The 27,422-nt window shown below is 34.8% G+C and overlaps 1 protein-coding gene across 3 annotated transcripts in view; it reads right to left on the reverse strand.

Annotated features, from left to right (window-relative positions):
- Positions 1-25,639, reverse strand: part of LOC119641262 (DENN domain-containing protein 1B) — a 32,856-nt gene extending 7,217 nt beyond the window's left edge. For all 3 annotated transcript variants that reach the window (XM_038039841.1, XM_038039843.1, XM_038039840.1), the window contains exons 1-6: positions 25,514-25,639; positions 25,034-25,234; positions 2,446-2,716; positions 2,319-2,372; positions 1,986-2,246; positions 1,467-1,916 (exon numbers count right to left, since the gene is read on the reverse strand). In XM_038039841.1, the coding sequence (XP_037895769.1) occupies positions 1,467-1,916; positions 1,986-2,246; positions 2,319-2,372; positions 2,446-2,716; positions 25,034-25,234; positions 25,514-25,536 (1,260 nt within the window). In that variant the 5' untranslated portion in view covers positions 25,537-25,639. The remainder of the gene's footprint in view (positions 1-1,466; positions 1,917-1,985; positions 2,247-2,318; positions 2,373-2,445; positions 2,717-25,033; positions 25,235-25,513) is intronic.
- Positions 25,640-27,422: the final 1,783 nt, after the last annotated feature.

Genomic DNA, 27,422 nt, shown 5'->3' on the forward strand with positions numbered 1-27,422 from the left:
CCTGCCAATGCGATTCGGTCTTGGGACCGATATACATGATATACTCTGGCTATTAAGATTGGCTTTTGGCATTCTTAAAAAATCCAATTCCACACTCACTAACATATATGTGGTGCAAAACCGATATTCTTTAAAGAAAAAAAAAAAAGGCATGAGCCAATGCCACAGAAAAACGTTACTACGCAATCACTTTTCCAATTTATGACTTATGCGCACTTGACACCTGTTGATTGAGCAATAAAATGCCAAAAATCTTTATGGTGCACACTGGTGAGCTCATTTCGTTATCAAATAACCATTTCATGCTTGCAAATCCCGCCTTACTGAAGACACTCAAAACATGTCAAAGCACGTACACTTCTCCTCTAATATAAAGTTCATAGCATTTTTAGAAGCATTAAGCGCCGACTATAAAAATCTTATGTCACATCTTATCATTATCGAAAAATTGAATAAACTTAATAAGAAGTCCATTCAAAGCTTCGTGTTTTCTATTTAATGGATCTGTCCCTTGGACGAACTTAAATGCTATGTTAAGCTCAATTTATTGTTTCCTTAGCTGTTATTCAAATCTTGAACGCATCTGAGGAACATAATAACGATAAAATATTTGACTTGATCCATTCCATCTTAAAAAGGAAAAAAGGAAGTGGACGATTGCCTGCGGCTCACCCTACTTATTAGTCAAAGAAATGAATTTATTTTATTCTTCTTGACATAGAAGTAGAGAAAAGTTTAAATTTGGGAGAAAAAGTCTCGCCATTTTTTTACGGCAAAGTTATCTACTAGCGCGAAAGAATGTGGATAACGAATATAACTGAAAATTAGATTCATTGTTGCTCATTATTTTATTACACGAACGACGCAAATTTTTCAGGTATTGCAAATCTGTGAGTTGCTGCGGACGGTTCTTAAATTTAACCTAATGACAAGGTGTCCACAAATCTATTTACTTTGAGCACCTCGGGGATGTCTTATGCTTGTGCTTACGTATGTTACCAATATTTACATCTATGTGATAGACATAAAAAATATGCGAAAAAATACTAACACCCATTAAGTTAAACTTAAAAATAAAAATTTTTTTTATCAAGCCTTCGCAACCATTAGAAATGAACGATTAACGCAACAACAACGAGCAGGAGATACAAGCCAAAGAATTAAAGCGTGTACAATCCATAAAGTATTAAAAATATTAAAATTTGTTAAAAAAAAAACAACGAAAATTAAAAAAATAAAGGAAAAATAGGAACTTATAACTAAAGTCGCTGTAGAAGTGATAAATAAAGAGTCACAACAAAGAGCGTTACTTAGTTTAGAAAACCCAAACCCAACTATCGAACCATTTGAATCCTTCAAACATTTGTAATGTATATATATATATATATGTTATTTTTATATATATATATATATATAAATACTATTTTTTTATATATGCAAATTATGATTAATATAGGACAACGTACCTTTTCTTTTAATTGATAGAAACGACCACGTTTTTTCAATTTCTCAGCGTAACGAACCGTTTCTTGTTCGAATTCATCGGAAAATCCCAGACCTGTGTTCATCATTTCCAAACGTTCGTCGATGAATTGTTGAAATATCTGCAAATCCATCATTTTGGTAAGGAACGGTCTCAGGTGCGAGGGTCGTGACTCAATGAATTTATCCCGATTGAAGGTTTTGCCCGTTTCACGGAATTCAACGGCATCACGATAACCGCCAATAAGTTGTACTAATACACCCAAAAATATTTTCGAGACCCGATCGCCCATATGCTGATTTGAATGACTGAGATGCTTTTTTAATTGTGAAACTATTTCGGCAGGCATATCTTGAACATCATGAAAAGGGCTATCAAAAATTTTAGTATCACAGTTTAATATAACCACTTCACCCAATTCCTCGGGCATCATCTAAACATATGAAAATTGCGCGATTAGTATATGAAGTCAAAAAACTGACATATTATTATTTGAACATACGGTTTCTAGCACTCTCTGCGGTACTCCAATTAGATAAGGCATGGGAGCACTTAAATAGTCTTTAAGTTTCATAGGTAATACTGGTATGAATATATGTTGCCACACCATAGGATAAAGAAATGCATTGGCTGCCTGAATGCAAGACGATAAACGATCTAAACGTCTCGAAGTAAATATGATACGTCTTTCCGCCAGCATCGCCGCAAATACAGCAATCATATTCTTTGGATCCACGAAATTATAATATAAATTTAGATTATGCTAAAAAGCGAGGTTTAAAAAAACACACTTTTAATCTAAACAATTGAAGAGGGGAGGTATGTGTGCACTTACATTTTCTGGTATACTGGGCAATTGGAATTGTTTAGGCCGCTCGAATACAAATTGCTAAAAGAAGAATTTTTCTGTTTTATTAATAAAGGAACACATAAGCAAATAAGTCAAGAGAAAAAGTACTCACACTTTGTCCACCATTATATATCAATTTCAATTGGCAACCCAAATCGGGAACTCCGCTATTGTATACCTCCGCGAGAAACTGACGAAATTCAGTTTTATTTAATCGCCTCACTTCAGCCAACACCGTCAATAATCTCAGGAAAGTGTCATGCCAAGGCAGGAGTGTTATAATAACCATGGTGGACAGGCTTTTTGGATCATGTCGACAAAATCCAAAACGCCACTTCGAATCATCCGTGGTCAGAACGAACGAGTAAGATTGTACGGATTCACTGTAAGAAAATTTTTCTAATAAAAAATGTACCTTTGCGGAGCCACTCGTTGAATTTTCTTTATAGAAAAAGTCACCCAAATTTCAGTTATATACAAGTATTTAAATGTCATGTTTAAGAACTGGCGCTCCATAGCAAGGGCGAATAAGAGAGCGTAGAGGGGAGAGGGAGAGAGCGAGATAGATAGATAAGTAGATATAGAGAGAGGCAGAAGTAGAAGATTTTTCATTGCCATCACTAATTTCTATCGTATAACCGTAATTTAGAAGTATTTTTTCGCGATCTTTTTTCAAAACCGACGCCCGACGACACATTAACGAAGCTCAGCCACACGAAATGGTCAAGGAGGGTTTGAATAAAAGAGTGTCTATGTACCAGCAAAGCCGTCGAGGCCATTTGCCTGATACGCTGTGCCACGCATGCCACGCATGACCCCATCCTCATGTTAAGAAAAACAAATGTTTTCTATTTAATTCAAATCTTGCGTAAGCTTTTCAACATCCTAGACATACTTTTTTAAAACTTTTTTTCAATATTGTTACGAATATGTCCGCCTCTCAAAAACGTAACTACAATTTTGAAAATTCACTTCATACAACTCATCTAGTGCCAAAGTACTTTTTACTATTCAGATCAATTAATAGATGGTTGCATGTATTTTGATCAGCGAATTCGATGATATTGACCTTTCTCTTTCCATTTAGTATTATTAAGTTATTCTTTTTATACAGGCGCTGATCATGGAACGCTCAAAATTGCATTTTCGACATTCACCACTTTTGTTGTTTGATTCAAATAAATCTGCTGCCGAAGCCCATCAAACACATTTAGAAGCTTATTGTGATGTTGCTCTGTCATAACCCAATCGTCGGTTTTAGTTCCAGCGGTTAAAAAGTGATAAAAATTGACATCCATCCGGCCAGTTCAAACTCCCAAAGAATTTTCGAACAACTTAGCAACCGATGAATCATCTGTTTCTAAGTGTTTACGTGCGATGGAAAGATCGAACGTTTCAACATCGCCGCGGAATTTTCTATGTCGTATTGTGACTGGCGATGAGAGGTGGATCTGATAGGGCAATCCCAAGAGCAAAAAGTCTTTGCTTATGCTGAACCGGAACGTTCACGGCTATAAAGTTCTGCTGTGCATATGGTGGGATCAACATGGTGTACTCTATAACGAGTCGCTAAAACCGAATGAAACTGTTACTGTAGATGTCTCCCGACGTCAATTGAACAAATTGACCAATTGTACCATTGCAAGAAAGACCAACAATAGTGGCTGACAGGTCACACGTTGCAAAAGTTGTCAAGGTTAAACAGTTGCAGCTCGAATAAGAAGTACTGCCGTACCCAGCGTACTCACCAGACTTCTTCTGCTTACTACTTGTTCAGACCGATGACGTATGGCTTGACTGGCAATCGGATTCGAAATGCTAAAGAAGTGCGAAAATGGGCCGATGATTGAGTCGCTGTCATACGAATATCATCTCCTTTCGACACGATGCCGCCAAAGATGGGAAAAAGTCGTAGCAAACGATGGCAAGTATTTCGATTAATATATATAGTACCACTTTTTCTCAGTAATGGCTTTTTCAAGTGAAAAAAGATTATCAAAATATATGCAAGCACTTAATATATTATTCTAGAACATTACCTAAATTGATAATATTTGGCCCGCCCACATTTACCAAATAAACTTAATCCCTCGCAATTGCAGAGTTTCAGCTGTTTATTTAATTAAATCTTTACGTTTGAACATCAAATGGTACCAAAGGTTCTCACCAAAATCGTATGCATAAGCCTAATGGGACATTATAAATGTACTTTCCTTCAATCTGCAAAGGTGAACGCTCGTTTGCAACGAAATGTACAACGCCACTGCATATGTGTAGGCGAAACTAACGCTTTGTACAAAAACTTCACTTTTATGCTCTCCACCATTTGCGATATGGAAACTTCGTATGGATGTATGCAGCATTCAAAAGTATTTCACATAGACTGATCTTTCATTATACCAATTTCGGGTTGCCTGCCCGCTTCCTATCTAAGCGTCCTTACAGTTAATGTACAGGTTGTAGTTGTTTATAAAATTTGTTACGTTGCCGTGTTTTAGCGACAGGAAGTACGCTTCTGAAGTTAGATTAGATCGGATAGTTTTTACGGCTACCTTTTTATATCGTTCAATCAGAACAACAAAAAAAAGTTACATGAAATAATTGCAATTTTTAATACATTTCGACGAAAAGCATAGGAAAGTGGTATTTAGTCGTGGAACAATTTTTTTGATTCCCTTCCATACAAACTCTTCGTTTTCCTTAAAAAAAACCTTTGCATTACAACAAGGTTTAATTTTTAATTTGTTTTTTCCAAATTTTGTTTTAAAAAAGCGAAATTTTGGCGTGTTAAGTTCGGTTCACATAGTTGTGCTTTTGGGGCAATTTTTTTTTGAAAAGTGAGCCTGAAGAATAACAAATTCTTGGAGAAAAGGGTTAGTTTTAAGGAAATTGGACAACGTCGGTTTAAGTTTTGCAGCCTCTCCCATTTAAGTATTTTCGGGAAAATTAATCATTTATATGGTAATGATTGGAGTCTTATGATGAGAAAAGTTGAAAACTTGTATTAGACGAAATGCTGTGGCGTGTTTATCGGGGTCGGCTGTGTTCTATTGCTATAACGTTTTAACTTGTTCTATTTTGCAGCATGCTAATGCAGAGAAGTTACAGAAAAGTGCGATAAACTCGGCACATTTACCATCTCTACTAATTATTTCTTTATTTTTATAAGCCGCTCAAAAATGTATTAAATTTCGGTTGTCTGCAATGTTACGTGAAAATGTACTGGTGGAGGCAAACAATAAAAATAGCGAATTATCAGTTGTTTTTACCCGAACTTAAAGTATTGCAAAAAAAAACACACACAAACACACACAAATCCTGATTTAAAGGAATAAGGCTATCGTTTATGCTCCAACAACTATATGTTTCCGACTAGGAACTATTGCCAACGACCGAGTCAGCAACAGAGGTCTCTATATAACATATCCATTCCACTATCTCCCAATTGCTGGAGGGAGGATACTACTGTTATTGATATTTTTATATAAAAGAGATTTCAAAGTTTCCATAAGAGTTTCAGTTTAATTATTCTAAACATGAAAATGAGAAGAACTATCGCTAAAAATATTTCAATAAATTACCTTCGGTTCCCAGTGAAAAAAGTGTTCGCGATGCACAACAAACAATGGATCCATTAGTTAAGAACGTCAAGCATTGTAAATTGTGACCAATCGAACATAGCAAAACATTCTAGTAGATTGGGGGGAAAGTTCTGTCGTATTTTATTCATGTACTTTGCTTTAACACTCACTAGCCAGATGTTTCTTTTTTATTTATAAGAAAAATTACCTGCCTATTTAAAATACGACAGAACTTTCCCTTCAACCTAATAAAATGGAAATTTCACTTTCAAAAGGGGCAGGCCAATGTTGACAACATAGAAAGTACGATGATCTGTTTCCTTAAAATTCTCCCTTGAAGTGACGGCATTTATAAACGTTGAATGTGTATGTAGAAAACAAATAAGAATGCTATAGTCGGGAATGGTCGACCATTACATACCTTGCACCACTTTGTCTATTTCGGTCATGCATTCATTCATCTTAATAATAATATACCCAGGAATTACACATTACTTTTATGCAACTGCTTAAATTTAATGAAAGCCGCCACATTGGATTGGATTACTCGAAGCTTCAACAAACGTGATTCAAATTTGGCAAGACATCTGACTTACTTGTCAAAAATGTCATTATTTCTCAGTTGCCTTCGTCATAGCAAACCATGACATGGAGTCCCCAAATAGGCCGACGTGAACCAAATTCCGCGTGTTTAATTTTCTAAATACCAATTTTCATCATAAAATGTTAAAAACTTACTTTTTAACATACAAACTTTTCAATGAGTTGGGATCCAAAAAAAGTGCCTCAAAGTGGGTCAAATTCAATTCTTCAAATTATTTCAAATTATTTCAAATTATTCTTATGAACGAACTTTCGTCAAGGGGTATGAAAAACCTGGTCTCTTTTTCAAATATATGTACTATGTTTCAGTCGTAAAGAGTCCCATTCGAACCAAAGCCTTCACATCGATTTAGAGTGCTCAAATACAATTGTGAATCGATTTTTATTGTGGAATTCTAAAAATCACATTACCTACGGGGCGTGGTTGAAAGAGTGGGGCAATCCGAGTAATTTTCTATAGCGATCGCCGTTGGTTGACAAACGTCGGCGTATCATAATTCTGAAGAATTACGGCCTTTAATTTGAATACAAAAAAACGATACGGACATCATTTAGCAGGCGATTTTGAATCGATCAATGCTGCGATAATGCGTAAAAATCTGGCAATTATTGATATGTGGGAAGCTTCATAAAAACGGTTTATAAAAAATCGTTAACATTAAGTATAAGGAATTAAGGATAAGGAAATATAGCAAAACTGGATGTGAATATATATAATACGTTGCTCAAACAAGTCTTTGAATGGTTATAAGCGTAAATATTACATAATTACATTTGGAAGGCGGAGTATGTTATGTATGAGATGCACATAGTTTATTTAAGAAAGAAGAACTGCTGCAATCAAAAGTTAATTCATAATTCCAGTAATTCACACCAAACCAGGCCAAATTAATTATGGCTACATAGAAGACAATCGGCAGCCACTATATGCAGATATAATATACACCCGTCTGATTGGAAATTTATTCTATAAATTGTCTCGCAAGCAGTTTCGTTTGTTTTTCTTCGCGTCAATCAAAAGTTATATCTTAAGCTAGCCTGGTATAAAATTATTGACAAGTATAGTACGAAGACGAATCCAAACAAGTAAAAGCATTACAGCTGTCCGCGGCCCACCATTAGATGCCCTACACTACGATGTGACTATTGACATAATGACTTTTCAAAATAGGGCGTTATATGCGAGGCGGTTGGAAAAGTGAACCGATACGGACTATTTTCACTGGCGTTCGTTCTTGAACCAAAACAGATAAGTGTATTAAATTTACCAAAATATTTCAAAAATTGCGGTTTATAGTTTGAACACAAGGGAACAAGAAGAACGTACGGACAGACAAGCTTAAATCGATTTAGAAGGTGATGCTTGATCGCCATCATAAAATGTGGGCTTATCCCAAGCCGGTAGTTTTCCAAAAAATTGATTAGAAGAGTTGTTTCCGTTTAACCTTTTCCTTTAATTCATTTCTCACTTTTTTTGGGTGAGTGGGCCTATCCCAAGCCGGTAGTTTTCCAAAAAATTGATTAGAAGAGTTGTTTCCGTTTAACCTTTTCCTTTAATTCATTTCTCACTTATTTTGGGTGAGTCGATTTAAATTTGTTAAATAAAATCGCGTCGAAATTCTAACGAAATATCGTCGGACATCCGTGACGTAAAAAAATATAATTATACATATTATATAATTATAATTAAAATACAAGCGACCAATCTCTATATGATAGATATAAAGATGTATATGTCATTGTTGGGCTTTTTTTCTCTTCTATAGATGGATATTTATAAAGCCTATATAGCATGCGAAGTTTATATATAAAATGTTTGCGATCAAAAAAAATGTGCATGAGTTACGAACAATCATAGCGTCAAATTGATATTATGGGCATAAGAAAAGGATGAAAGCATATCAAGAATGTATTTTAAAATTTTCGTTTTGGATTTTTTGTTAGGAGGAGGAACTATATGAGAAAGAAGGAGAGAAAAAGAATTTAAATGGGGAAAATTTGCTTTCTATGCTGTCTTGTATGGCTTCACGAATTCTCACCGTAGACGGAAAAGGATTAAATCAAATTATTTTGAGTTTGTCATGCTATTCAAAAGTTTACACACTAATACTCACTGAATGATACAAATGACATGATTGTGACCATGATTGACTTTAATACGTATGTCAATTAATTACATTTACTTTATCCAAAATATTTAATTGATTTACTTAAGTTAGTTTTTGCATAATAATATAAGATAACGATTAATTGAATAATGGCTTGACGCTAGACAAGCGTCCGCATTAACGTAACTGTTCTTCGTTTAATGTTAGATAAGCAACTAACTAATCTTTCATGTTTTCATGCGATGCAATGATAATAACGATAGTTTACACATTTGTTGATAAAAAAAAAAAAAAAAACAAATAAGAAAATTATATTCGGTCATGATCGAAACTTTTAGACCCGTTAATGTTATCCCAAAAAAAGACTGAAGAAAATAAAGAGAATGAAATTTCCATACACCATAATATCGGCTTTTTCTATTTTCAGAATAAAAATGGAAATTTATATGGTGTACGTGTTCCCCTTTATGAATTAACAAGCGAAAAAAAACGGAGAGAGACGCTGTTCTCAATTTCTAATGCATAGACGCATAAGTATTGTAGCCACGTCCCTTAACAGGTTTAGGTCATTTTCAAATTCTTCCTCTTCAAATTCTTAGGAGGTATATATTTACTGTTGCGAACGGAAGAATCTTTGCCATAGATACTAAACAGTTGGGCTGACAGACACTAGGACAGAAATGCTTAAGTGAATTCCGAATTTTAAAACTGTCTACACTTTAGAGGGTTTTCGGAGGATAGTTTATAATATTGGATAGACGTGATCAATTGTTTCCATGTTAGTACTGTTACTGCAGTATCGCTCATAGATTATACGTTCAAATTTTTTGTAGATTTATTCCTTTTGGGGGCAGAAAGGAGGGCAGAACAGAGGTGTCCTGAGGTAGAGAACAGAGGTGTCCCCAGTTTACATAGAGCTTTGGGGTGTCCTTCGATCGATTTGGCCCCAAGCTGAGTGTAAGAACGTCTAATGTTTCTGTCAAATTTGAAGTTTATAGGTTTATTTTTGGGGCCAGGAGACTATTTATGACAGACATCACGCAGGCGGGCAGATGGACATATAAAAGGGATCTGAAGCAGATATCTTAAATTTTGCGACCACCAGTACGTTTACCACAGAAATTCACAGACAAACGGATAAGCATGTGTAGGACGGTTAACATTCGATACTGATCCATATTATGTGGACCTCATGGCGACTCTGAAATTTCCCCCTTGACGCTGCAAATATTTTAACAAAAAGATGAAATTACAATATTCTATAACATTGAGTAGGTGTGGCCAATTTTTTTCATTTTTTTAACAGGGCTGCAGAACAAGCCATAGAAGATACATGGAAACATTTATTGTTATGTACGTTGTGGTTTATTGGTAATGAAGAAAAAAACAAATGTTTTTTAATTTTAAAAGGTAGCATCTGAGAAGCATCAAATTCTAACCCGGCTTAAGCAAGTACGCCACTGTTCGTCTTCGGCCGCAAGACTAAAAGTAAAGTCTTTAAATTTAGTAGAAATATTGGATGTTCAGCACGCGGGTTGGTATCAAAAATGAGCCAAATCGGTCAAAGGACACGCATGGAATAATACGTAAACTGTGAAAACCGCTGGTCTTCAAAAGGGAAAAAATGGTTCTTGCCTCTTTACTCAAAACCTACAGCATATAAATCTATACAAATTTAAACGCTTATTCTGTGGGCGGCACTGTAGTACCTGCACTAAAATGGACCAAATCGGTCACATCTACTCAACATTACACTGTATGAAAATTTACTTGTTTTGGTCTAAACTTTTATGGCGCGAAGAAACAAGCTTTAAAAACTTGCTCTGCTCGCCTACTTAACTGTGTAGTGTGTATGTTGTACTCATTTTCCAGTTTGAAAAATGAAGGTGTCAGCGATAAGTTCGCCACAGAATTTTAGTATGACCCCAACCGATCAAAATATACGCCTACAACATCCATGCGTCTATGCAACATTCCTTTCCCTGTTTATTACTCGTTACTCCTAAACTAAAATGGATGCAAGATACACATTTTTTGTTCATTTAATCTTCACAGGTAGGATGTAACCTCCACATAATTATTTTTGCGGATTAGTAGTGAAGTGTTCGACATTTATGTACATATTCATGTCAATGCATTCAATTGCGGTAGACGCAACGTCCGCGGTACAACACGTCCTTTTGTAATCATAAAAAAGTTTCGTTTTTTAATATGTCTGTCAAAAAATGATTACAAATTACCAACCTGAAGCCGCTGACCAATCGGTGAATATTATGCGAAAGATGAAGCACGATCGAGGAATCCGCGCTTAACTCGTTCAAAAGTCAAGATCATGTTGACAGTTTCTTTTTGTGATACCGAAGCGTTGTGTGTATTTAAGTGTTATGGAAGCAAGCAAATGCACTTTACTTTTCCATGAAAGTACTCTTCTTCAATTAGCTGAGACTTGGGTTATAAGATCATTGTTGACGATCCCAAACAAACCATGTCCATATTGAAGTGACAACTATTCATAATTGATCCTCAACCAGATATGAATTCGTTATTAGTTTCAAAATAGGGGCACATAAGGCAATTCCCATAACTTAAAGTTCGTTCTTTCATTATGAATTCTAAAATGTAAACATGCCTTGATTGCCACAGTTCCGAGAAAATTCAAAACATAGAATTGAAAAAAAAAAAAAAAAAATGAATAAAACTGCGTTCAGTTTCTTACTCATTTATATTTACTGAACGATAATTTACTCGATTTTTTTATTTTCTCCACGCATGCATGAAAAGTAATCGTCAAAGTGTGGACGTAAAACAACAAACAATGCATAGCACTTGTTGATGAAGTTTATAGGTTTTCTTGTTTAAACAAATAATTCGTAAATGAAAGTTAATGAGCAAGAAGATTATATTCGGTTGCTAACGAATCTTCTTCACTCCCCACCTGCATAAAAAAAGAAAAAAAAAGATGAATCTTCAACGCTCCATAATATTAGGCAGGTGACTTTTTCTAATTTTTATGGTTTGTAGGATCATCCAAAGGCATTTTTCTTGAAATTATGTTTAAGTCGTCTCATCGCTTTTTATTTGTTGCAGCTTATGAGAAATGAGCAGAGGTCTAATCTTTTGCTTTTGAAAGTCGTGGTATTTTCAGCTTATATCGAACTGTGGATATGATCGTCATTCAGTTTGGCAAATTTTTAATATTGATCATCCAAATTTGGATAAGATATCTTAATCTTTCCGATCAATAAGCAATGATGTTTCCAGGGACTGACATAGATAGGTGATTATATATGAATATATGCATTTTATAGGGGTTCCGAAGCTCCTTTTCTTGCTACAAACGTTTTGACAAAGTCAATACATCCCAGATATCTCGATGGTTGGTATAAAAATATCAATCAACATAAGAAAAACAAGTGGAAACTCTATAGTGGGCCACGGCCCATCGTTAAACACCGTATAACGCGCTATTATTATTCGTGGAACGACTTTCCAAAATGAAGCGTTTTATTGGAAGAAGTCGAAAACGTTGTCCAATCCGAAGCACTTTCAATGGCATTCGTCCTCAAACAAACACATCTCAGTGTACCAAACTTCATTAATATGTCTTAAAAACTGGAGTCGATATGTTGAACACAAGAAAACAAAATGAACAGGTGGACAGACATGCTTGATCGGCACCACTTCGTTCAATGCGGTTCTTCATACCAAGACTTTTCAAAATAAGGCGCTATGTGGAAAGTGGTTGTGAATGTGGCTTGATCCGAACTGTTTTCAATAGTGTTCGTACCAGGGCCAAAATACGTCATTGCATCAAATTTGATCAAAGTCCCTCATAAGTTGCGGCTTTTAGGTTGAAAACGAGAAAATAGGACGCCGAGGTTTTCTCAAATTTTTCTGGACGTTGTATGCATCACCACAAACTTAATATGCCCTTCTACCACGAGTGATGTAAGGTATAATAAAAAAAAGTTTTAATGCATATTATTAGATAAGTAGCATTGGAATTTCTGAGTACTAAAGACTTACAACTAAAGACATATAAGACATAAATTTGCACGTATGAATCACTGTATTGTATAGTGTGCTAAGTATTAAAGTGGCATTCACCTTTGACTGGCAGTAATGCGTTTACTCGTAAACAAAGAATTGTTACACGGTTAACCATGCATGTGCATACTATATGTCTACGTAATGATAATCAATTAAGTGTGTAAATAGTACGAAGAAATCTAAAAAGTTTGAGAGGCTCGTGTTAGTTATCGAATTATAGTGAGGGTATTATAAAATAGAAAAATCGACAATTAGTTGAACGAAACGAAAACCAATCGGAATGCGTGAAAATCAACTAGACGTATTCTGTTGACGAAACGCAGACATTAATGAATTTCCTTGAAAAAGTTAAGGCAATTTATGTGCGAGGATGGACTGAAAATAAAAAAGAGTTCACAGTACGTTATATTATTTTTTGTCTGAATTGAGTTACATTCTTCGCTGACATTCCGTGCAACATGTATAAGAAGTGGACGATGTGTAGGAGCCGACTTGTAACGGTAGCATTCCCTTCCACTGTCACAACAGCTGAATGCGGCGAGTAATTGATGAGTAATTCGCTATTTTTGGCTAAAAAATAAACTTTTTGTTGACAATTTTTTCAATACTCAGTTGGTTGGGCACTCGTTGCAATGCACTCGTTGCGATGCAACGACAACCCTGCCAACAACAACCCTGTAATTCGTCTTCTACATACCCGCTTTACTTTTTCAACCTATGCAACCATAAATAAAGGACCGTATTTGAATGCCTTATTTTAAAAAAGCTCTTTTTACTTTCGAATGTATCGGAGAAATTTCTCTCCGTTTTTAGAATAACTATACCTTCAACCTATATGGAAACTATACCTTCACCAAAAATTTTCAATAAATTTCTACAGGCTTCTGTAGCATGTGCGTTGAAATTCACACAAAATACAGAGCCGCAAATGAACAATGTACATGACGCGCCTCAGTAGGTCCTAACGTGAATCATCTTCGTTTTAATTCATTCCTTAATAAAGATAGAGAGCCAAATATGCGTCAAATGAATGTACACATACTGCTTGAAAGTTGTTGCAGTAGTCACAATGTATTCTAAAAGAAGAAATATGCGTAACGTAGCATTACATTCTTCAAAATATCTCAGCGTTTAATTAAAAAAAAAAATAAATAAATAACACCAAAACCTTTAAACTAGACCAATTTTCATATTAAACAGAGAAATTTTATCAGCTTTTATTCAACATCTATTCTCTTCGCAATTTTTCGTAGAAAATAATCGCAGCACGTGAAGGTGAAGAACGATAATTAGGTAATTGCTGAACAAATTATGAATTTTCATTGAATCATTTAAGACAAAATATATACATATATATATATGTATGATGAATATTCTTTCAATGACAAGAACGCTAGTGGAAGTGAGTCATCAAAGATCTTTGATCTCTAATGTCTGGTCAAATTTATATCATTTTCTTACGTAGAAATTTAAATTAGCTCAGCACATTTGTTATATACAATAATGTATTTTTTTTCTTAGTGAAAAAGCCACTTGATACCATGCTAATGATATCTTTTTAAGTAGAAAACTACTACGCAATAAAATAAAAACAAATGAAAAAATAAAAAAAATACTATACTTCCGCAAATTCACTTACTTTGATTTTTTTCTTTGCAAATTGTTTCTTTTCCATGGAATCTTGGTTGCCCACTCTTTGAGATAAGTATAAGGTGATGCCATTAATATATGCATTTTATGAAAAAAGAGCGTTTCCTCTTTCCTTTAGAACTATTGAATCGATAATAAAGTCTTATTACAACATTTGATTATTAATCGAAAGGAATTAACATAAATATCAAATGCGAATTGATACATGGAATAATATACACACTTTCTACATATATATGTGTACATATATGCAATGCTATGATCAAAAATTAAGATCAGTATTCAAATTAAATTACGCGGGTATATAGAATGTCAGGAATATTTTGTTTCCCAAACTGTCAGCACTGCAACAGATATCTGTGCCAAATTTCACTTTATAAACGACGCCAATATTGCAAATCCATTTGGTTTTGTACGATGAACAAATTATTTTTTCCGGTTTTCACAACGGGTGATTTTGTTGAGCAAAGAAGTCGCATTAAATTTTGTTTCCGAAACGAATTTTCAAGTTCCAAAACGTTTAGAATTTTGCAGAGAGCCTTTGTGGAGGAGCCTTTGACAAAATATTTACAATTGGAATAAACAGTTCAAAGAAGGCAGAGAGCGGGCTGAAGGCGAAGAGCGTCCCCCTCAGGCATCAACTTTCGCCGGTGAAAGTCGCTTCAGAACAAATCGAAGATTCAGTGCTCGAGGAGCATCGATTAGGGATCTTGCTGACGCTTTTGGCATTCCACACGAATCAGTCAATAGGCATTTAGAAGACGTTTTGGGCCTGAAACGCGTCAAATCAACTATTGCTCCTAAATCTAAAGCTCCGCAAATCGACTATAACAGCCTTCGAGGATTGGAAAAACGTTAGCGTAAGTGTCCAGTATCTGAGGGTGATTACTTTGGAAGCGACGATGTAGCTTTAAAAAAGTACAATTAAATTGGTCTACATTTTTGATCATAGTAGGGTATTAAACACCGAAAAATGATACGCGACCGGAGGAGAAAAGTCTACAATATTTTCCTTGCAGACTTGAATTGAGAGAGAAATTAAAAATTCTTTCCTCAAAATTACAATTGAACAGCAATGTAATCGCTGTGTATTGTTTTCTAGTTTGAATATAGAAAAACCACCGCCGAAAATGGTGAGAATCTTTATGACCAGCTTTTGGCTCTGCTACATAAATTTTCACAAACAAGCAAAACGGGGACGTTATTGTAAACAAAACAAAACGTCATGATTGGCATTTGAAGCAACAAGACATAAAAACTTAATATGATTATTCTTTTTTTTTTTTAAAAAGAATTTCCGTTTGCCACTGATATCTTTATACAGAGAATTATTCAAGAAACGCGCCCAGATTTTTTAGAAATGACCAAAGTGATATCTACACCGCTGTTATTATTAAGAAAAAATTAGTCGATCAGGTCGCGATGTCTAACATATTCATTTTAGAACTAACCCAGTCCGTCTTCTTTGCGTTATGGTAAATAAGCATAAAACCTCAAATCACTTCTAACTTTATGTGGGCCCGGCCGATTTTTTCCATTTCTGCATGTAAAGCGTAGAGTGATTCGTAAAGTAAATGTGGAAAAATATTGCCTTCTTCTTCTTCTTCTACCCTTTATAATTTCTGAGTATCGATCAAATCCCATAAATATTTTTTAAGAAAAACAGACATGAGGTTCTGCTCTGACCAATTTGGTCCATTTTCAATGCCAACCTGCGTGCAAAAACCTTCAATGTCTTTACCAAATTCGGCATCCAAATCTTCATTTTTGGAACGAGGACATTGCCAACAACAAATACCGCAAAGACGCACAGACGGACGGACACGGCTTAACCAATTCAGAATTTCATGCCTATCAAAAATGTATACTTTACAGGGTATCTAAAGCTTCCTCCTTTTGGTTGCTACATACGTTACGAAAAAAAACAAAGAGAGTGCACCCCTATCCTTCAGTGGTGGATATAAAAACTTTTGTTTTCATTTCTTAAAAATTATCTAATCAAGCAAGGAAAAATACTATAGAGAGTCACGGCCCGCCATTGAATAGTCTACATCGCTGCATTCAATTTCCAAAATAACGCGTTATACAGGAAATGACTGAAAAAATGTTTCGATCCGAACCACTTTCACCGCCATTGGGCAAAAAGGGCCATTGTGCAGACTGAACGCAAAAAAAATAAGACGGACTGACCGACAGACAAGCTTAAATATTTTCAGCAACTGATTCTAAATCGTTATAATAAGAGAGGGGCCTCTTTCAAAACCTGTCTGTGTGTTGTATACATCCGTACAAAGAGTAAAAAAATGTGTACCGCTGGTGGTGGTTTATACAAGCATCAAAATTCTCCCATTACTTTTTGCCACTTACATCTACAGACGGTTCTCTCTAGAGACCGAGAGAGAGAGTGACCGATTTCGAAAACGAACATAATTAATCTATAATAACGCTGACAGTTTACAGAAAAATAACAGCAAAACAATATTTATAATGGTTGATATGCGTCATTCACATTATATACATATATTTATATTTGATCGACCTGAAAATCTACTAAACTCACACATTAGCTTTATTTAGATATCGAAATATACCTATTATGACATTGTTACGGAAATCCCAAATTTAGTCCATTCCAGCTGAGTCATTTTCCCAAATGTAAATTCCTTAAAGAAAAAGAAACCAAATGCACATTCGCGGCGCGTCATGCATCTGCCGGCCGATGAAAACGATCAGCGGAAAAGGAGGCAAGGATTAGAAATAAAACCATAAATTTAGGTATAGTAAGATGCTTGTAAAATTGTATATAAATAGAATATTTGTGGAATGCAAAGTTAGCCGGACAAGAACATAGAAGTTGTATAATCCCACATTTAAGGAACATAATTGTAAATAAAAGAACTTTGAAGGGTATCTCTTTTCACGATCCAATGATAAGAATTAGAAAAACGCATTTTATAAAAAATGATGTCAGAAGTGAGATCGTGGAGACCAAGAGAAATGGTGAAATTAGAAGAACTCAAAGTGGATCAGTTCACATAGGAGCTGGGAAAAAGAAACCTTCGTACAGTCAGTAGCACAGTTGAATTAAAAAGCAAAGACTGGTCGAACAGTTAGAAAACGAGCGAACAGGACCCGTCAATACTTGCATTCGAATATAATATCGAGGGAAGGGAGCACCCCGGCAACTAGAGATGAACAGAAAATGCAGGGGAAAAAACACAGCAAAGAAAAAGGCGAAGATGGTGCAAGTATATCGAACGTTATCCAGTTTTTACAATAAATGCAACAACAAATGCACCAACAAATGCAACAATAATTGCAACAACAATTGCAACAACAAACGCAGCACATATAGAGGAAACGTACAAGCAGTTCGAAGGCAAAGTTAATGCGCTGGAAGAAAAAATTGATAATGCGGTTAACGGCATCACTAACTTCAACGCATTCCAGCTACAATTTGATATTGTTACAACCAAAAATACGTGGGATGACGACGATAAAGCGATCGCCTTAATAACCTCCTTGTGAGGAGTAGCAGCGGAAATTATTCAGATAATCCCGGAAGGGAAAAGGCCGGAATTCGCTGCAATTATTGGTGCATTGGAAAGGAAATATGGTAGCAAACATGTGAAGAGGATAAGCCAGCTAGAGTTGTCTTCGCGCAGCCAGAAGCTGAACGAACGGATCCAAGATTACGATACCGAAATCAAACGCCTGGCCAATCTCGCGTATATCGCGGTGTGCCCGACGACGTGCTGGAGAGATTAAAAATGGACGCCTCTGTTAAAGAACTTCGCGACGCGGACCTTAAAAAAGCTGTATGGACGTCGCCGAAAACGACGTTTACGGAAACGCTTGGCTTCGCGCTTACACAAGAAGCGGCTATTGCGTTGTGGACGTCAAGCATGAAGGTGAGAAGCACGGAAGTTACCAGCCACAAAGGTATCTCGGATGTGGTCTGCGCGGCGCTTCGACAAGTCCTACGCGAAAATAAGCAAATGCCGGCTTCAAAAACACGCACGTAATCTGTCTGCCATAAATCCGGTCATTTTGCATGGGAATGCCGATCAAAGCACAAAAGAAAATGCTCCACATCACCTACGCGGAATATTGGTGAAGGTGCCAGGAAATATCCAAAGAAGAAGCGTTAAACTAAAAAGAGTCAGCACAGCGGGGCAATGGCTGGATCAGAAATTTAGTAGGTCTTGGGTCGCTATTACTCATTCAAAGAGAAGTAGTAGCAGCCTAACGACCGATGGAAAGATTCAGGGCTACAACTTCATCATCATGCTGGAGACTGGTGCTTCTCATTCATTTGTCAACAGGACAATAGTCAAATTTAGAGCATGGTTTAGAACGGCAACAGGCGAGAAAGCTGCTATTAAGGGAAAAGTTATGGGAAACATTTCGAATAGCGATGTTTCGATGAAGCATGAATTTCTGGTAGCAGATATAATGAACTAGATTTGGGATTTCCGTAACAATATCATAGCAAAAAAAATAATAAAAATAGATCTCTTCTTCTCTATAGCCTTCTTCTTTGAATCGGATTCGAAATATCCGTCAAAAAATAATCAGAATCACATCAGTTTTCTTTGGTACAACTTTAGATCAATAATTCCAATAGATTGAACTAAATTTGTTCAGAATACGCCCTTTTCTGGTGTCTTTCAATTTTTTTTTTCCGATCAATCTGATTATAGTGTACGCCACTTTAAATTTGGCGGAAAGCCTCGACGTGCACAACATCGCAGAAGTATTAAACGTACATGAGCTTAACCGGATCAGAAAAAATGTTTAATGGATTCAAGCGTGTCTCCCCCTTTCTCTCTCCATGCAATCTTCTGTTCAAACTACATGTCGCAATTTTCGGGATATTTTAATAGCATTTTTGTATTGATATGCTATTGGCAATGGATTGTCACTTTCTAAGACCTCACACCCATAGAACGTCACTTTGAAACAGTCGTTACATTATAAAGAAACTGCAATTTTTACTTTTTCTTGACAAAGATCGATGGAAAGTAGTCTACGGATCGAATGGGACCATTGTTTGAACCGCAAACAAATTTTCTTATAAAAACCAATTTTGATGTTGCTATGAAACGTAATTTTTAGTGCTATGCGGTGCTCTATTTTCGACCCCTTCTCGTATAAGCGCTTTTAATCAGACGTAGGGCTGTGCTTAACGGAAAAAAATTGATAAACACCAAATTAATTCAACATCAGATGAAGAAGACAAAGAAGGCAAGAACAACAGTTATAGTAAAAATCCGCAATATCAATTTTGTTATAAAACAAAATGTTATGCAAACCATAAATAAAAAAATGCCTCCTGGCTTATGACGTCGATGCAATAGCGCTCAAAAGTTTTATCCGTTCGAACGGTTATCCAACAATCAATTCAGATGAATTTTGTTCTCTTATATCGTTGATATAATTTTAGCTTTATGCCGCGCCTACATTTACTTCGTTTGCCTTACTTTGCCCTATTTTTTGGGTTTGTCTGTGATGTCGGTTATGGCTATGAAAACAATGCACTCTTTGGTGTTGATGTTAGCCTTTGTTTTAGTGTTAAGCGTACATGCGGGTGTGTAAAGTGGATAGTCATATTTTATTATAACAAGTAAGAAAATTATATTCGGTCTTGACCGAATCTCTTATGCTCATCACCTTTATTTTAAAATAGGCAAAAAAAAGTAAAAGAATTAAATTTTCATGCTCCGTAATATGGAGGGGGTGATTTTTTATATTTTCGAAAGAAAAGTCTTCCGCATAGGCGTGTCCTTGGAAAAGTTAAAGTCGCTTCCAAATTCTATTGGAAATTTGTAGGCGATATCTTTTAATAGATTATGCGTTCAAATTTTTATACATCCATCGCCTACGATTTATGAGTAATGAGCAAAAAAATATTTTTTCTTCCTTTTTAAAAACGCAGGTGTTCTCAGTCTACGTGGTGCAGTGGAGATGTTCTTCGACCGATTTGGCCGATTCTTTGACCGATTTTCAACATCCATCTGCGTGCAAGCATTTCCAATATTTCAGCCAGATTTGAAGTCGATAGCTTCGTTTCACTTTTAGACCAATTCAAGTTACGATTCTGAATCGATCGGCATCATAAAAAATGTATCTATATTACGCCCTTCTGCGTGTAACATACGACCGCATTATGTTAATATACCCAGTACTACAAGTGATATAGGGTACAAAAACGAATGGCACGCTTACAAAGACAGCAAAATTGCATACTTGTGTTAACAGGTGTCACATATACCGACAATTTTGGTTCTAGTTCAACATGTGAACTGATTTTGCTATATAGCAGAGATGCTTGCAACTAAGTAAATCTGGGCATCCATGAAATAACAGACCTGGCGCTCTTGCAAAATAAAAACCAGTATTCATCAGTGTATCCGTAGCATGCTTTTGTATTCCTCAATGCCTGATGCTTGATGTTTTGCTGCACAATTTAAGCTCATTAGCTATTGGACTAGCAGTTCTTTCCAACCCACCAAATATATATTATAATTTTACGTGAGGTCCGAACTTTTTCGCACACTATCATCTTATATGACCCACCTTTCATCGCTTTTCAAAAATGTGTTAATTTCATTCTGCCTTAGTAAAGATTCGATGGACAAACTCATGCGACTCCCAAAAGCAAAATAATCGTTCTGTATCCATCCATATGCAAACAGTTCAAAACTCTCTTGAATGGTAAATGTTTCTTTAATTTTTAGGAAAACTGCATCGATCCTATCAACGAGAGGCTGAGTAGAGCTTGGCACGGTTCGAAATGGCGCTGTTGATTTTGACAACACATCATCGTTATGAACTTGGCGAATTTTTTCGAAACGAAGAAATATTATCAAACGGCAAATTTTTTCAGAATTTTGTCTGATTTTCCAAAAACATTTGCTCTGATGTGAATTGAAAAATGTCACTATTTTTATTTTAATTATGATTATTGGACCTTACATCTCTGAAATTTGATGTAGCGATATCACGAAGAATGATATCAGCGTAACTAAATTCCGGAAAGAAATACAAGTTGTCAAGAGGAAGACATTCCAGGTGGCGGTGTTGCAACAACTTCTGAAACACAACGACACAAATACCAGAAAAAAACCTGGAAAGGCCTCTGCAGTGCGAACTATTGTAAATCATGTCATGCCAAAAATACGACACAAAATCGTAGAGCAATGGTCAGAAAAATGACTAAACAAGTTGTCACATTTGGATCCCTGCGAAGGGCAACCTTTCTATGTTTACCATATTTCAATAAAATTCATTAAAATGCATTGAGGATGTAATCGTGTAATACATAAAAGTTGAGTAAATTTTAAATAAATTTTTAGTAATAACTTAAAACAATATAAACAACGCCTTAACTAAGTTACTATTGCCCAAGTTACAAACTCTAAAGCCAATTATAGCAAGAAACGCCTCGAACGTTTCCTTTTTCTTCATTAATGTAATATTGTGAACGGGTAAAAAATTATAGATAAAATCGTAGATTAAAATATTCTGAAAATTCCAACAAAATAAATTACGTTTTAATTGCAAATGCGGTACGAACGTCTGCTATGCCGTTTTAATCCATTCAATCTTAACATTTTACCTTACCTTCTCACCCCATCGGACTAGGTGTTGAGAATTGGAGTCGTCATACTTAATACAACTGTGAGTTGCTCTTTAAGTATGTGAGGGTAGTAGGTTTAGCTTAAAGCAATATATGTAGCAGAATATTCACGTGTGAGAAGTGGATCGCCTCAGTCAACCTAAACTCATGCAATGTGCTTCCTTTAGATTTCTTTCATTTCCTTTTTGTTAACATCTAACGAATCACTCTCAAAGACGCTTGGAATTTAAATTTAATTTTCATTTATACCCTACGCCTCCTATTAAGTTTACGTAGACTTTTATTATATATATCAATGGAGAATCGCTGTCTGAGACGATGCAAGTTTTTTTGTCCGACTGTCCGCCTTGTTTTCTTGCGCTCAACCTACAGCGCGCAACTTTTGAAACATTTCGAAGAAAATTAATACACAGGCATGTTTTGGCCCTGTTTTGGACAATGTTTTCAAACTCTTCCCATATAAGTCCTTATTAACTAACTGTATATAGCACAATCGCTGTCTACCGCAAAGTGGTTTGCGTATTTAATAGTAAGTCGTGTACCACTTCTTCTTCTTTTCACTTCTTTTTTAATTATATTTCCTAAAACTTTTAACACGGTAATTAGAATAAAGCTTAATATATTTTTTAGCGACCTGAGTTTCCGCACATGCATGTACGAGACATCAGAACTGCTTACATTAGTTCTCGTTGGACAATTTACCACATTTTAGTAGAAAAAAAAAGAAAATAAAATATTTTGAACATGGAATCATAGCCTAAACAAAAGCAAGCAAAGTACATAAAAAACTTTCTAAACATGTTAACGAAAATTACTTGAAAAATTATAAACAGTCCCAGAACATTAATAACACTGATTAATTAAATGAATATCGCAAAAAAAAAAGAAATAATTTACACTAAAAGTAAGCTATTAATGTAACTGATGTTTTATGTATTCAAGAACATATGTACAAAGTGTATATTTCGATAAAAACATAAATTTATTGTTATAAGTTTTCGACCTCGAAGCCGCGGAAGATCTCTTCGAAAAACATTTTAAAGTTAAAATGTTGAAATGTAAAACAGAAAATTTTTATTAACCAAACATCCGTCTGTTTACAACGTATTACAAAAAATCGCAATTGAAAAGGGAATACTTTTATTGTACAGATGTATATATATGTTGGGAAGAAAAACAAAGTTGTGACGTATTTTGTTCAAATAGAAAGATACATATTACTTATGCGTGTACTCTGTTACTCTGTTAGTGAATGAAGTGGAAGAAGGTTGTGGTTAATAAATATGAGTCATCATCAGTTTACAAATTCATTCAAATATATATGAGCGTATATGTGGTAAACACAATCTTATCGCGGAAATTACGAGCGTATTTCATTGAGATAAGCAATATGAAAACAACAAACGTAGAGAAAGTTCATATTTAAAAAGAAAAGAGGTTATATAAGACTTGCATCGAGTTTCTCGTATTTATGGTACGGTAGTCTAATTGCAATTATTGTAAACACGTCTAAACCTACTGAAAAACGATCAACGACAAAAATCTATTGCAATATTTTTATGGTCCTCTCCCACACATACCACTTTTGTACCAAGATATTCTGACTAATTTTATATAAGAGAAAGTAAGAAAGAAAATTAAGGATGCGAGTAGAGGTAGAGGCGAAGTCAAAGTGCTATTCCTAGAGTCGAGTCGAATATTAATTCAATACACTACTATACTATGTCGGTAGTTGGATATTTAATTACAAATTGTTATTTTTTCCTGAGGTATTAGGGAATGCATTGATTTGTACATTATTTCCTTGGCTTGATGAGTAACTTGTGGCAAAAGGTGGTTAATATTATCAAAAACATATATTAGGTGCATGCATATATTTTGATCATTTTTTCACTTGAAAAAGGTGTTTATAGAGAAAAACTGGTACAATATATGTTAATGGAAATATTTTCCACGCCCTGTCGAAAGAACGATATTGTCTTAGCAGTCGGTCCATTTTTGCACTTCTTCAGAATTTCGAAACCGCGTGTCAGATAAGCCACGCGTCAAAAGGCGCTATGTCTGGTGAGTACGATTGGAGCGGTAGAACGTTCGTACTGCAACAGCGCATTCTTAACAACTATTGAAGAGTCTGCCCGAGCGCTGTCATGCAAGAGGATAATTTTTCGCCTGTTAACCGTTATTGCTGGTCTTTTTTGCAAAAATGCATCATTAAATTTGTTCACTTATCGTTATCTACAGTTTCATTCGGTTTTAGCAGCTCGCTTGCTGATCTCACCATATGCACAGCAAAACCTTGTGGCCATGAATGTTCTGCTTTCGCATTTGGAATTGTCGCAATAGACCCACTTTCCATCGCCACCCACTTTCACTACAGAAAACTTTTGGTTTTTTTGTCTGGCAAGTAATGAATGAACGGTTCGAAATGGCATTTTCAATCAATTCGTTTGGTATCTCTCTTGAGGAGCGCGTTGAAACCAAAACCAACAAGTGGGATATAATGGAGCACCATCACCATTAGATTCTAAACGTGTTTGATCGGCTTCGGCAGCAGATTTCGTCAAATCAAAAAAACAAAAATAATAAATGTCGAAAGTGTGATTTTGAGCTCTCCATGATTAGAGTCTGTATACACTGGATAGCTCAATTATACTAACGGAAATGCGTTACTTCATGTAGAGAAATTTAAAATAATCGAGTTTCATACACACTTCATAGCTCGCATTACTTTAGCATATCACCGATACATGTCGCTGACTAAAACACATGCAAGCACTTATTTCTTTCAAATTAGGAAAGAGCAAAGAGCCTATTACCGTTACCCAATTTCTTTAGTCAAATGCATGTTGTTAACGGAAGTGTTCATGCTCTAATAAAATTTATGTTAATTGTAATAACATAACATAATTGAGTCAATATACATGATCAAAAATATATGTTTGTCGCGTTATTTTCGTAGACCTACGCGGTTTTCAAATTAATATTATTTGCAGTGGAAATAATGGCGCATTTTCGCTGAACATAGAATGTAAGCAATGATTTTTTCTTTCAATTCATATACTTTACCTTTCAAAATCGCAGGGAAATGCAAATGCTGGTATATCGGCTATAGTTTTCTCGTCGCGAAAACTTTCCGGAAAACTTTCAGTTATAATGCCAAATGGCGTCATAAAATTCCCGTCATTACGATTAACGATATTCGTATATTCAATATTATGCGTTCTCGTTACTTCACACCAATATTCAAATAATTTTTTAACATCAGTTCTAAAAAATTAAATAAAATTTTTATTTATAGAATTTTAATTTAATATTTAGCAGCGCATTTAATATTTCTAAAAACAAAAAAAAATCAAAGGAAGTGAAGCATAACGCCCACTATATAAAAAAATTTTAATTATAGATAATAACTTAAATTCATTCATGCAGAATCATCTCTTCTTCTTCTTTAGTCTTTTTGCATTAAGACTCCAATTCTTACTAACACATTAATACATAAGTGGAACACACAAAAACATTATACATTTATACTTTAGCAGCACTCACTTGTTACGGGAGCTCATTGTCATTAATTGAGAAATAATTTTCGATTGTATTCTGCCAAAGATTAATTTTTAATACATTTTCCTATTTTTATTTTTTTTATTACAATTTTTCCTATTAAGTTTGTTTAATTTTAATTCCTTTTTAACGTTTTATAATTTTGTCTTTATGCCATTCACACTCTTCTTCTATTTTCAATCTACGTAACTTTGCTTTTACAAACGCAATGTCACAATATTTTTCTTTTTTTACACAAAATCTGCGAGCGTTATTTTTCTTGGATGCTCAAAAATTCCATTTTAAAATTTTGCTAAAAAAAAACGCAAAAGTTGAACTTAATTGTACAATGCTCGTTTCGTTTTTTTTTACTTATTGTTCACGAAATCTTATTAACTTCTAAATCTTCTAAATGAACTGCTGTATATACTGTGCATTTAAAAATATTGCCAGGTTTTACTATCGACAAACGTAGCATAAATAGTCATGTGGGGTTGCTAATACAGTTTAAGTCCCAATTGAAGACTAATCCGTAGATGACAATTTTAGAAAACTGGTTTATAAACGCTGAAAACATTACAAAATTTAAAATATTTACCTGCGGCCTGATTATGAAAAAATTAGTGCAAAGATCTGAGAAATTGTTTGACTAATCTTCATAATTTGCTTAAGTTTTATGAGAACATCGAAAATTATTTGGTTTTATTAATTATTCTAATTTGAAGCCATATTGTGCGCGTTTTGTATTTGTTTGTTTACAAATGGAAATGGCTGGTAATGCGTTATAAGCTTGCGAAGTTTTATTATGTTTGCCTCTTCCAATTTCCTGAAATACAAACAGCTGATTTTAATTGTGCGAAAACTTTGCTAAAAAAAGAAAGTACATAAACATTGGCGGCTAATTTTCGTATCTTTAGAGTGTGATAGAAAAGTATAAACACTTCTTTATTGAAAGAAAAATAATATGATGGATAACACAGAATTTATTTTCAAATTTAACTAATAAGGCAAAATAATGAATGTATCCACACTTTGCCAAATTTTTGTAAGTCTTCTTTAAATAATTTAACGAACGGAACTGCAGAAAGATTCTGAAATTGCTTTTCTAACTGATTTTCGGTTTGGTAAATTTAATTTAATTTCTTATTAATTTAACTAGAGAAAAAATTCGAAGACTAAAGCCTTAAAGCGCCAGCACTTAGGCTATCGGCTCAAGTTTAAATATATTTACTTGCATCTTTAAAAAAAGGATTCGTATCTAATACAAGAATATAAAAATGTAAAATGCGATACCACTTACGTTCACGAAATTGTCAAATTTTTCGTATGATGAGAAATGGAGTAAGATAGTTGTTTGATAGAGCTAGCTAAATGTTTACGAGCAAGACAATATTCTGCAGCACAACAATGCTATCGATTTTGTATACTTTATAGATGCGGCCACACGCAGGTACTACTAGTACATTTTCTTTCAGACCTCGTCTAATGCAAGCAATTCGATGTAGAGGCGTACTTTCCTTACATAAAAAGCTCAAAAAATTGGTTCACCCCATCCGAACTCAATCTAGTAAGTCAATTCAACTATATTGTCGAGAAATTTTGTTTATACAATGACTATAGCTACCAAAGAGCAATTTGCTTATCTCAATACTTGAAATATTTTCTGCTGCTTACGCATATTTTTGAAATTATATAAAAAATATGAAATATTGGAAGCGCGTTAGGCAGATTTTTTATTTATGTATTTATTTATAAATACAGAATTCAGTTGCAGTGAAGACTCAGCAACCCATTCAATTGAAGACTTAACTTAGTTATAATTGAACAAAAGGGAAGACCTTAAAACTACGACAATTGATATGTACATTTAAAATCGAATGCCACGCCTATAAAAATTGTATAAAACTATTCAGGA

This window comes from Glossina fuscipes, unplaced genomic scaffold, assembly GCF_014805625.2.
Source record: "Glossina fuscipes isolate IAEA_lab_2018 unplaced genomic scaffold, Yale_Gfus_2 147, whole genome shotgun sequence".
Taxonomy (NCBI): Eukaryota; Metazoa; Arthropoda; class Insecta; order Diptera; family Glossinidae; genus Glossina; species Glossina fuscipes.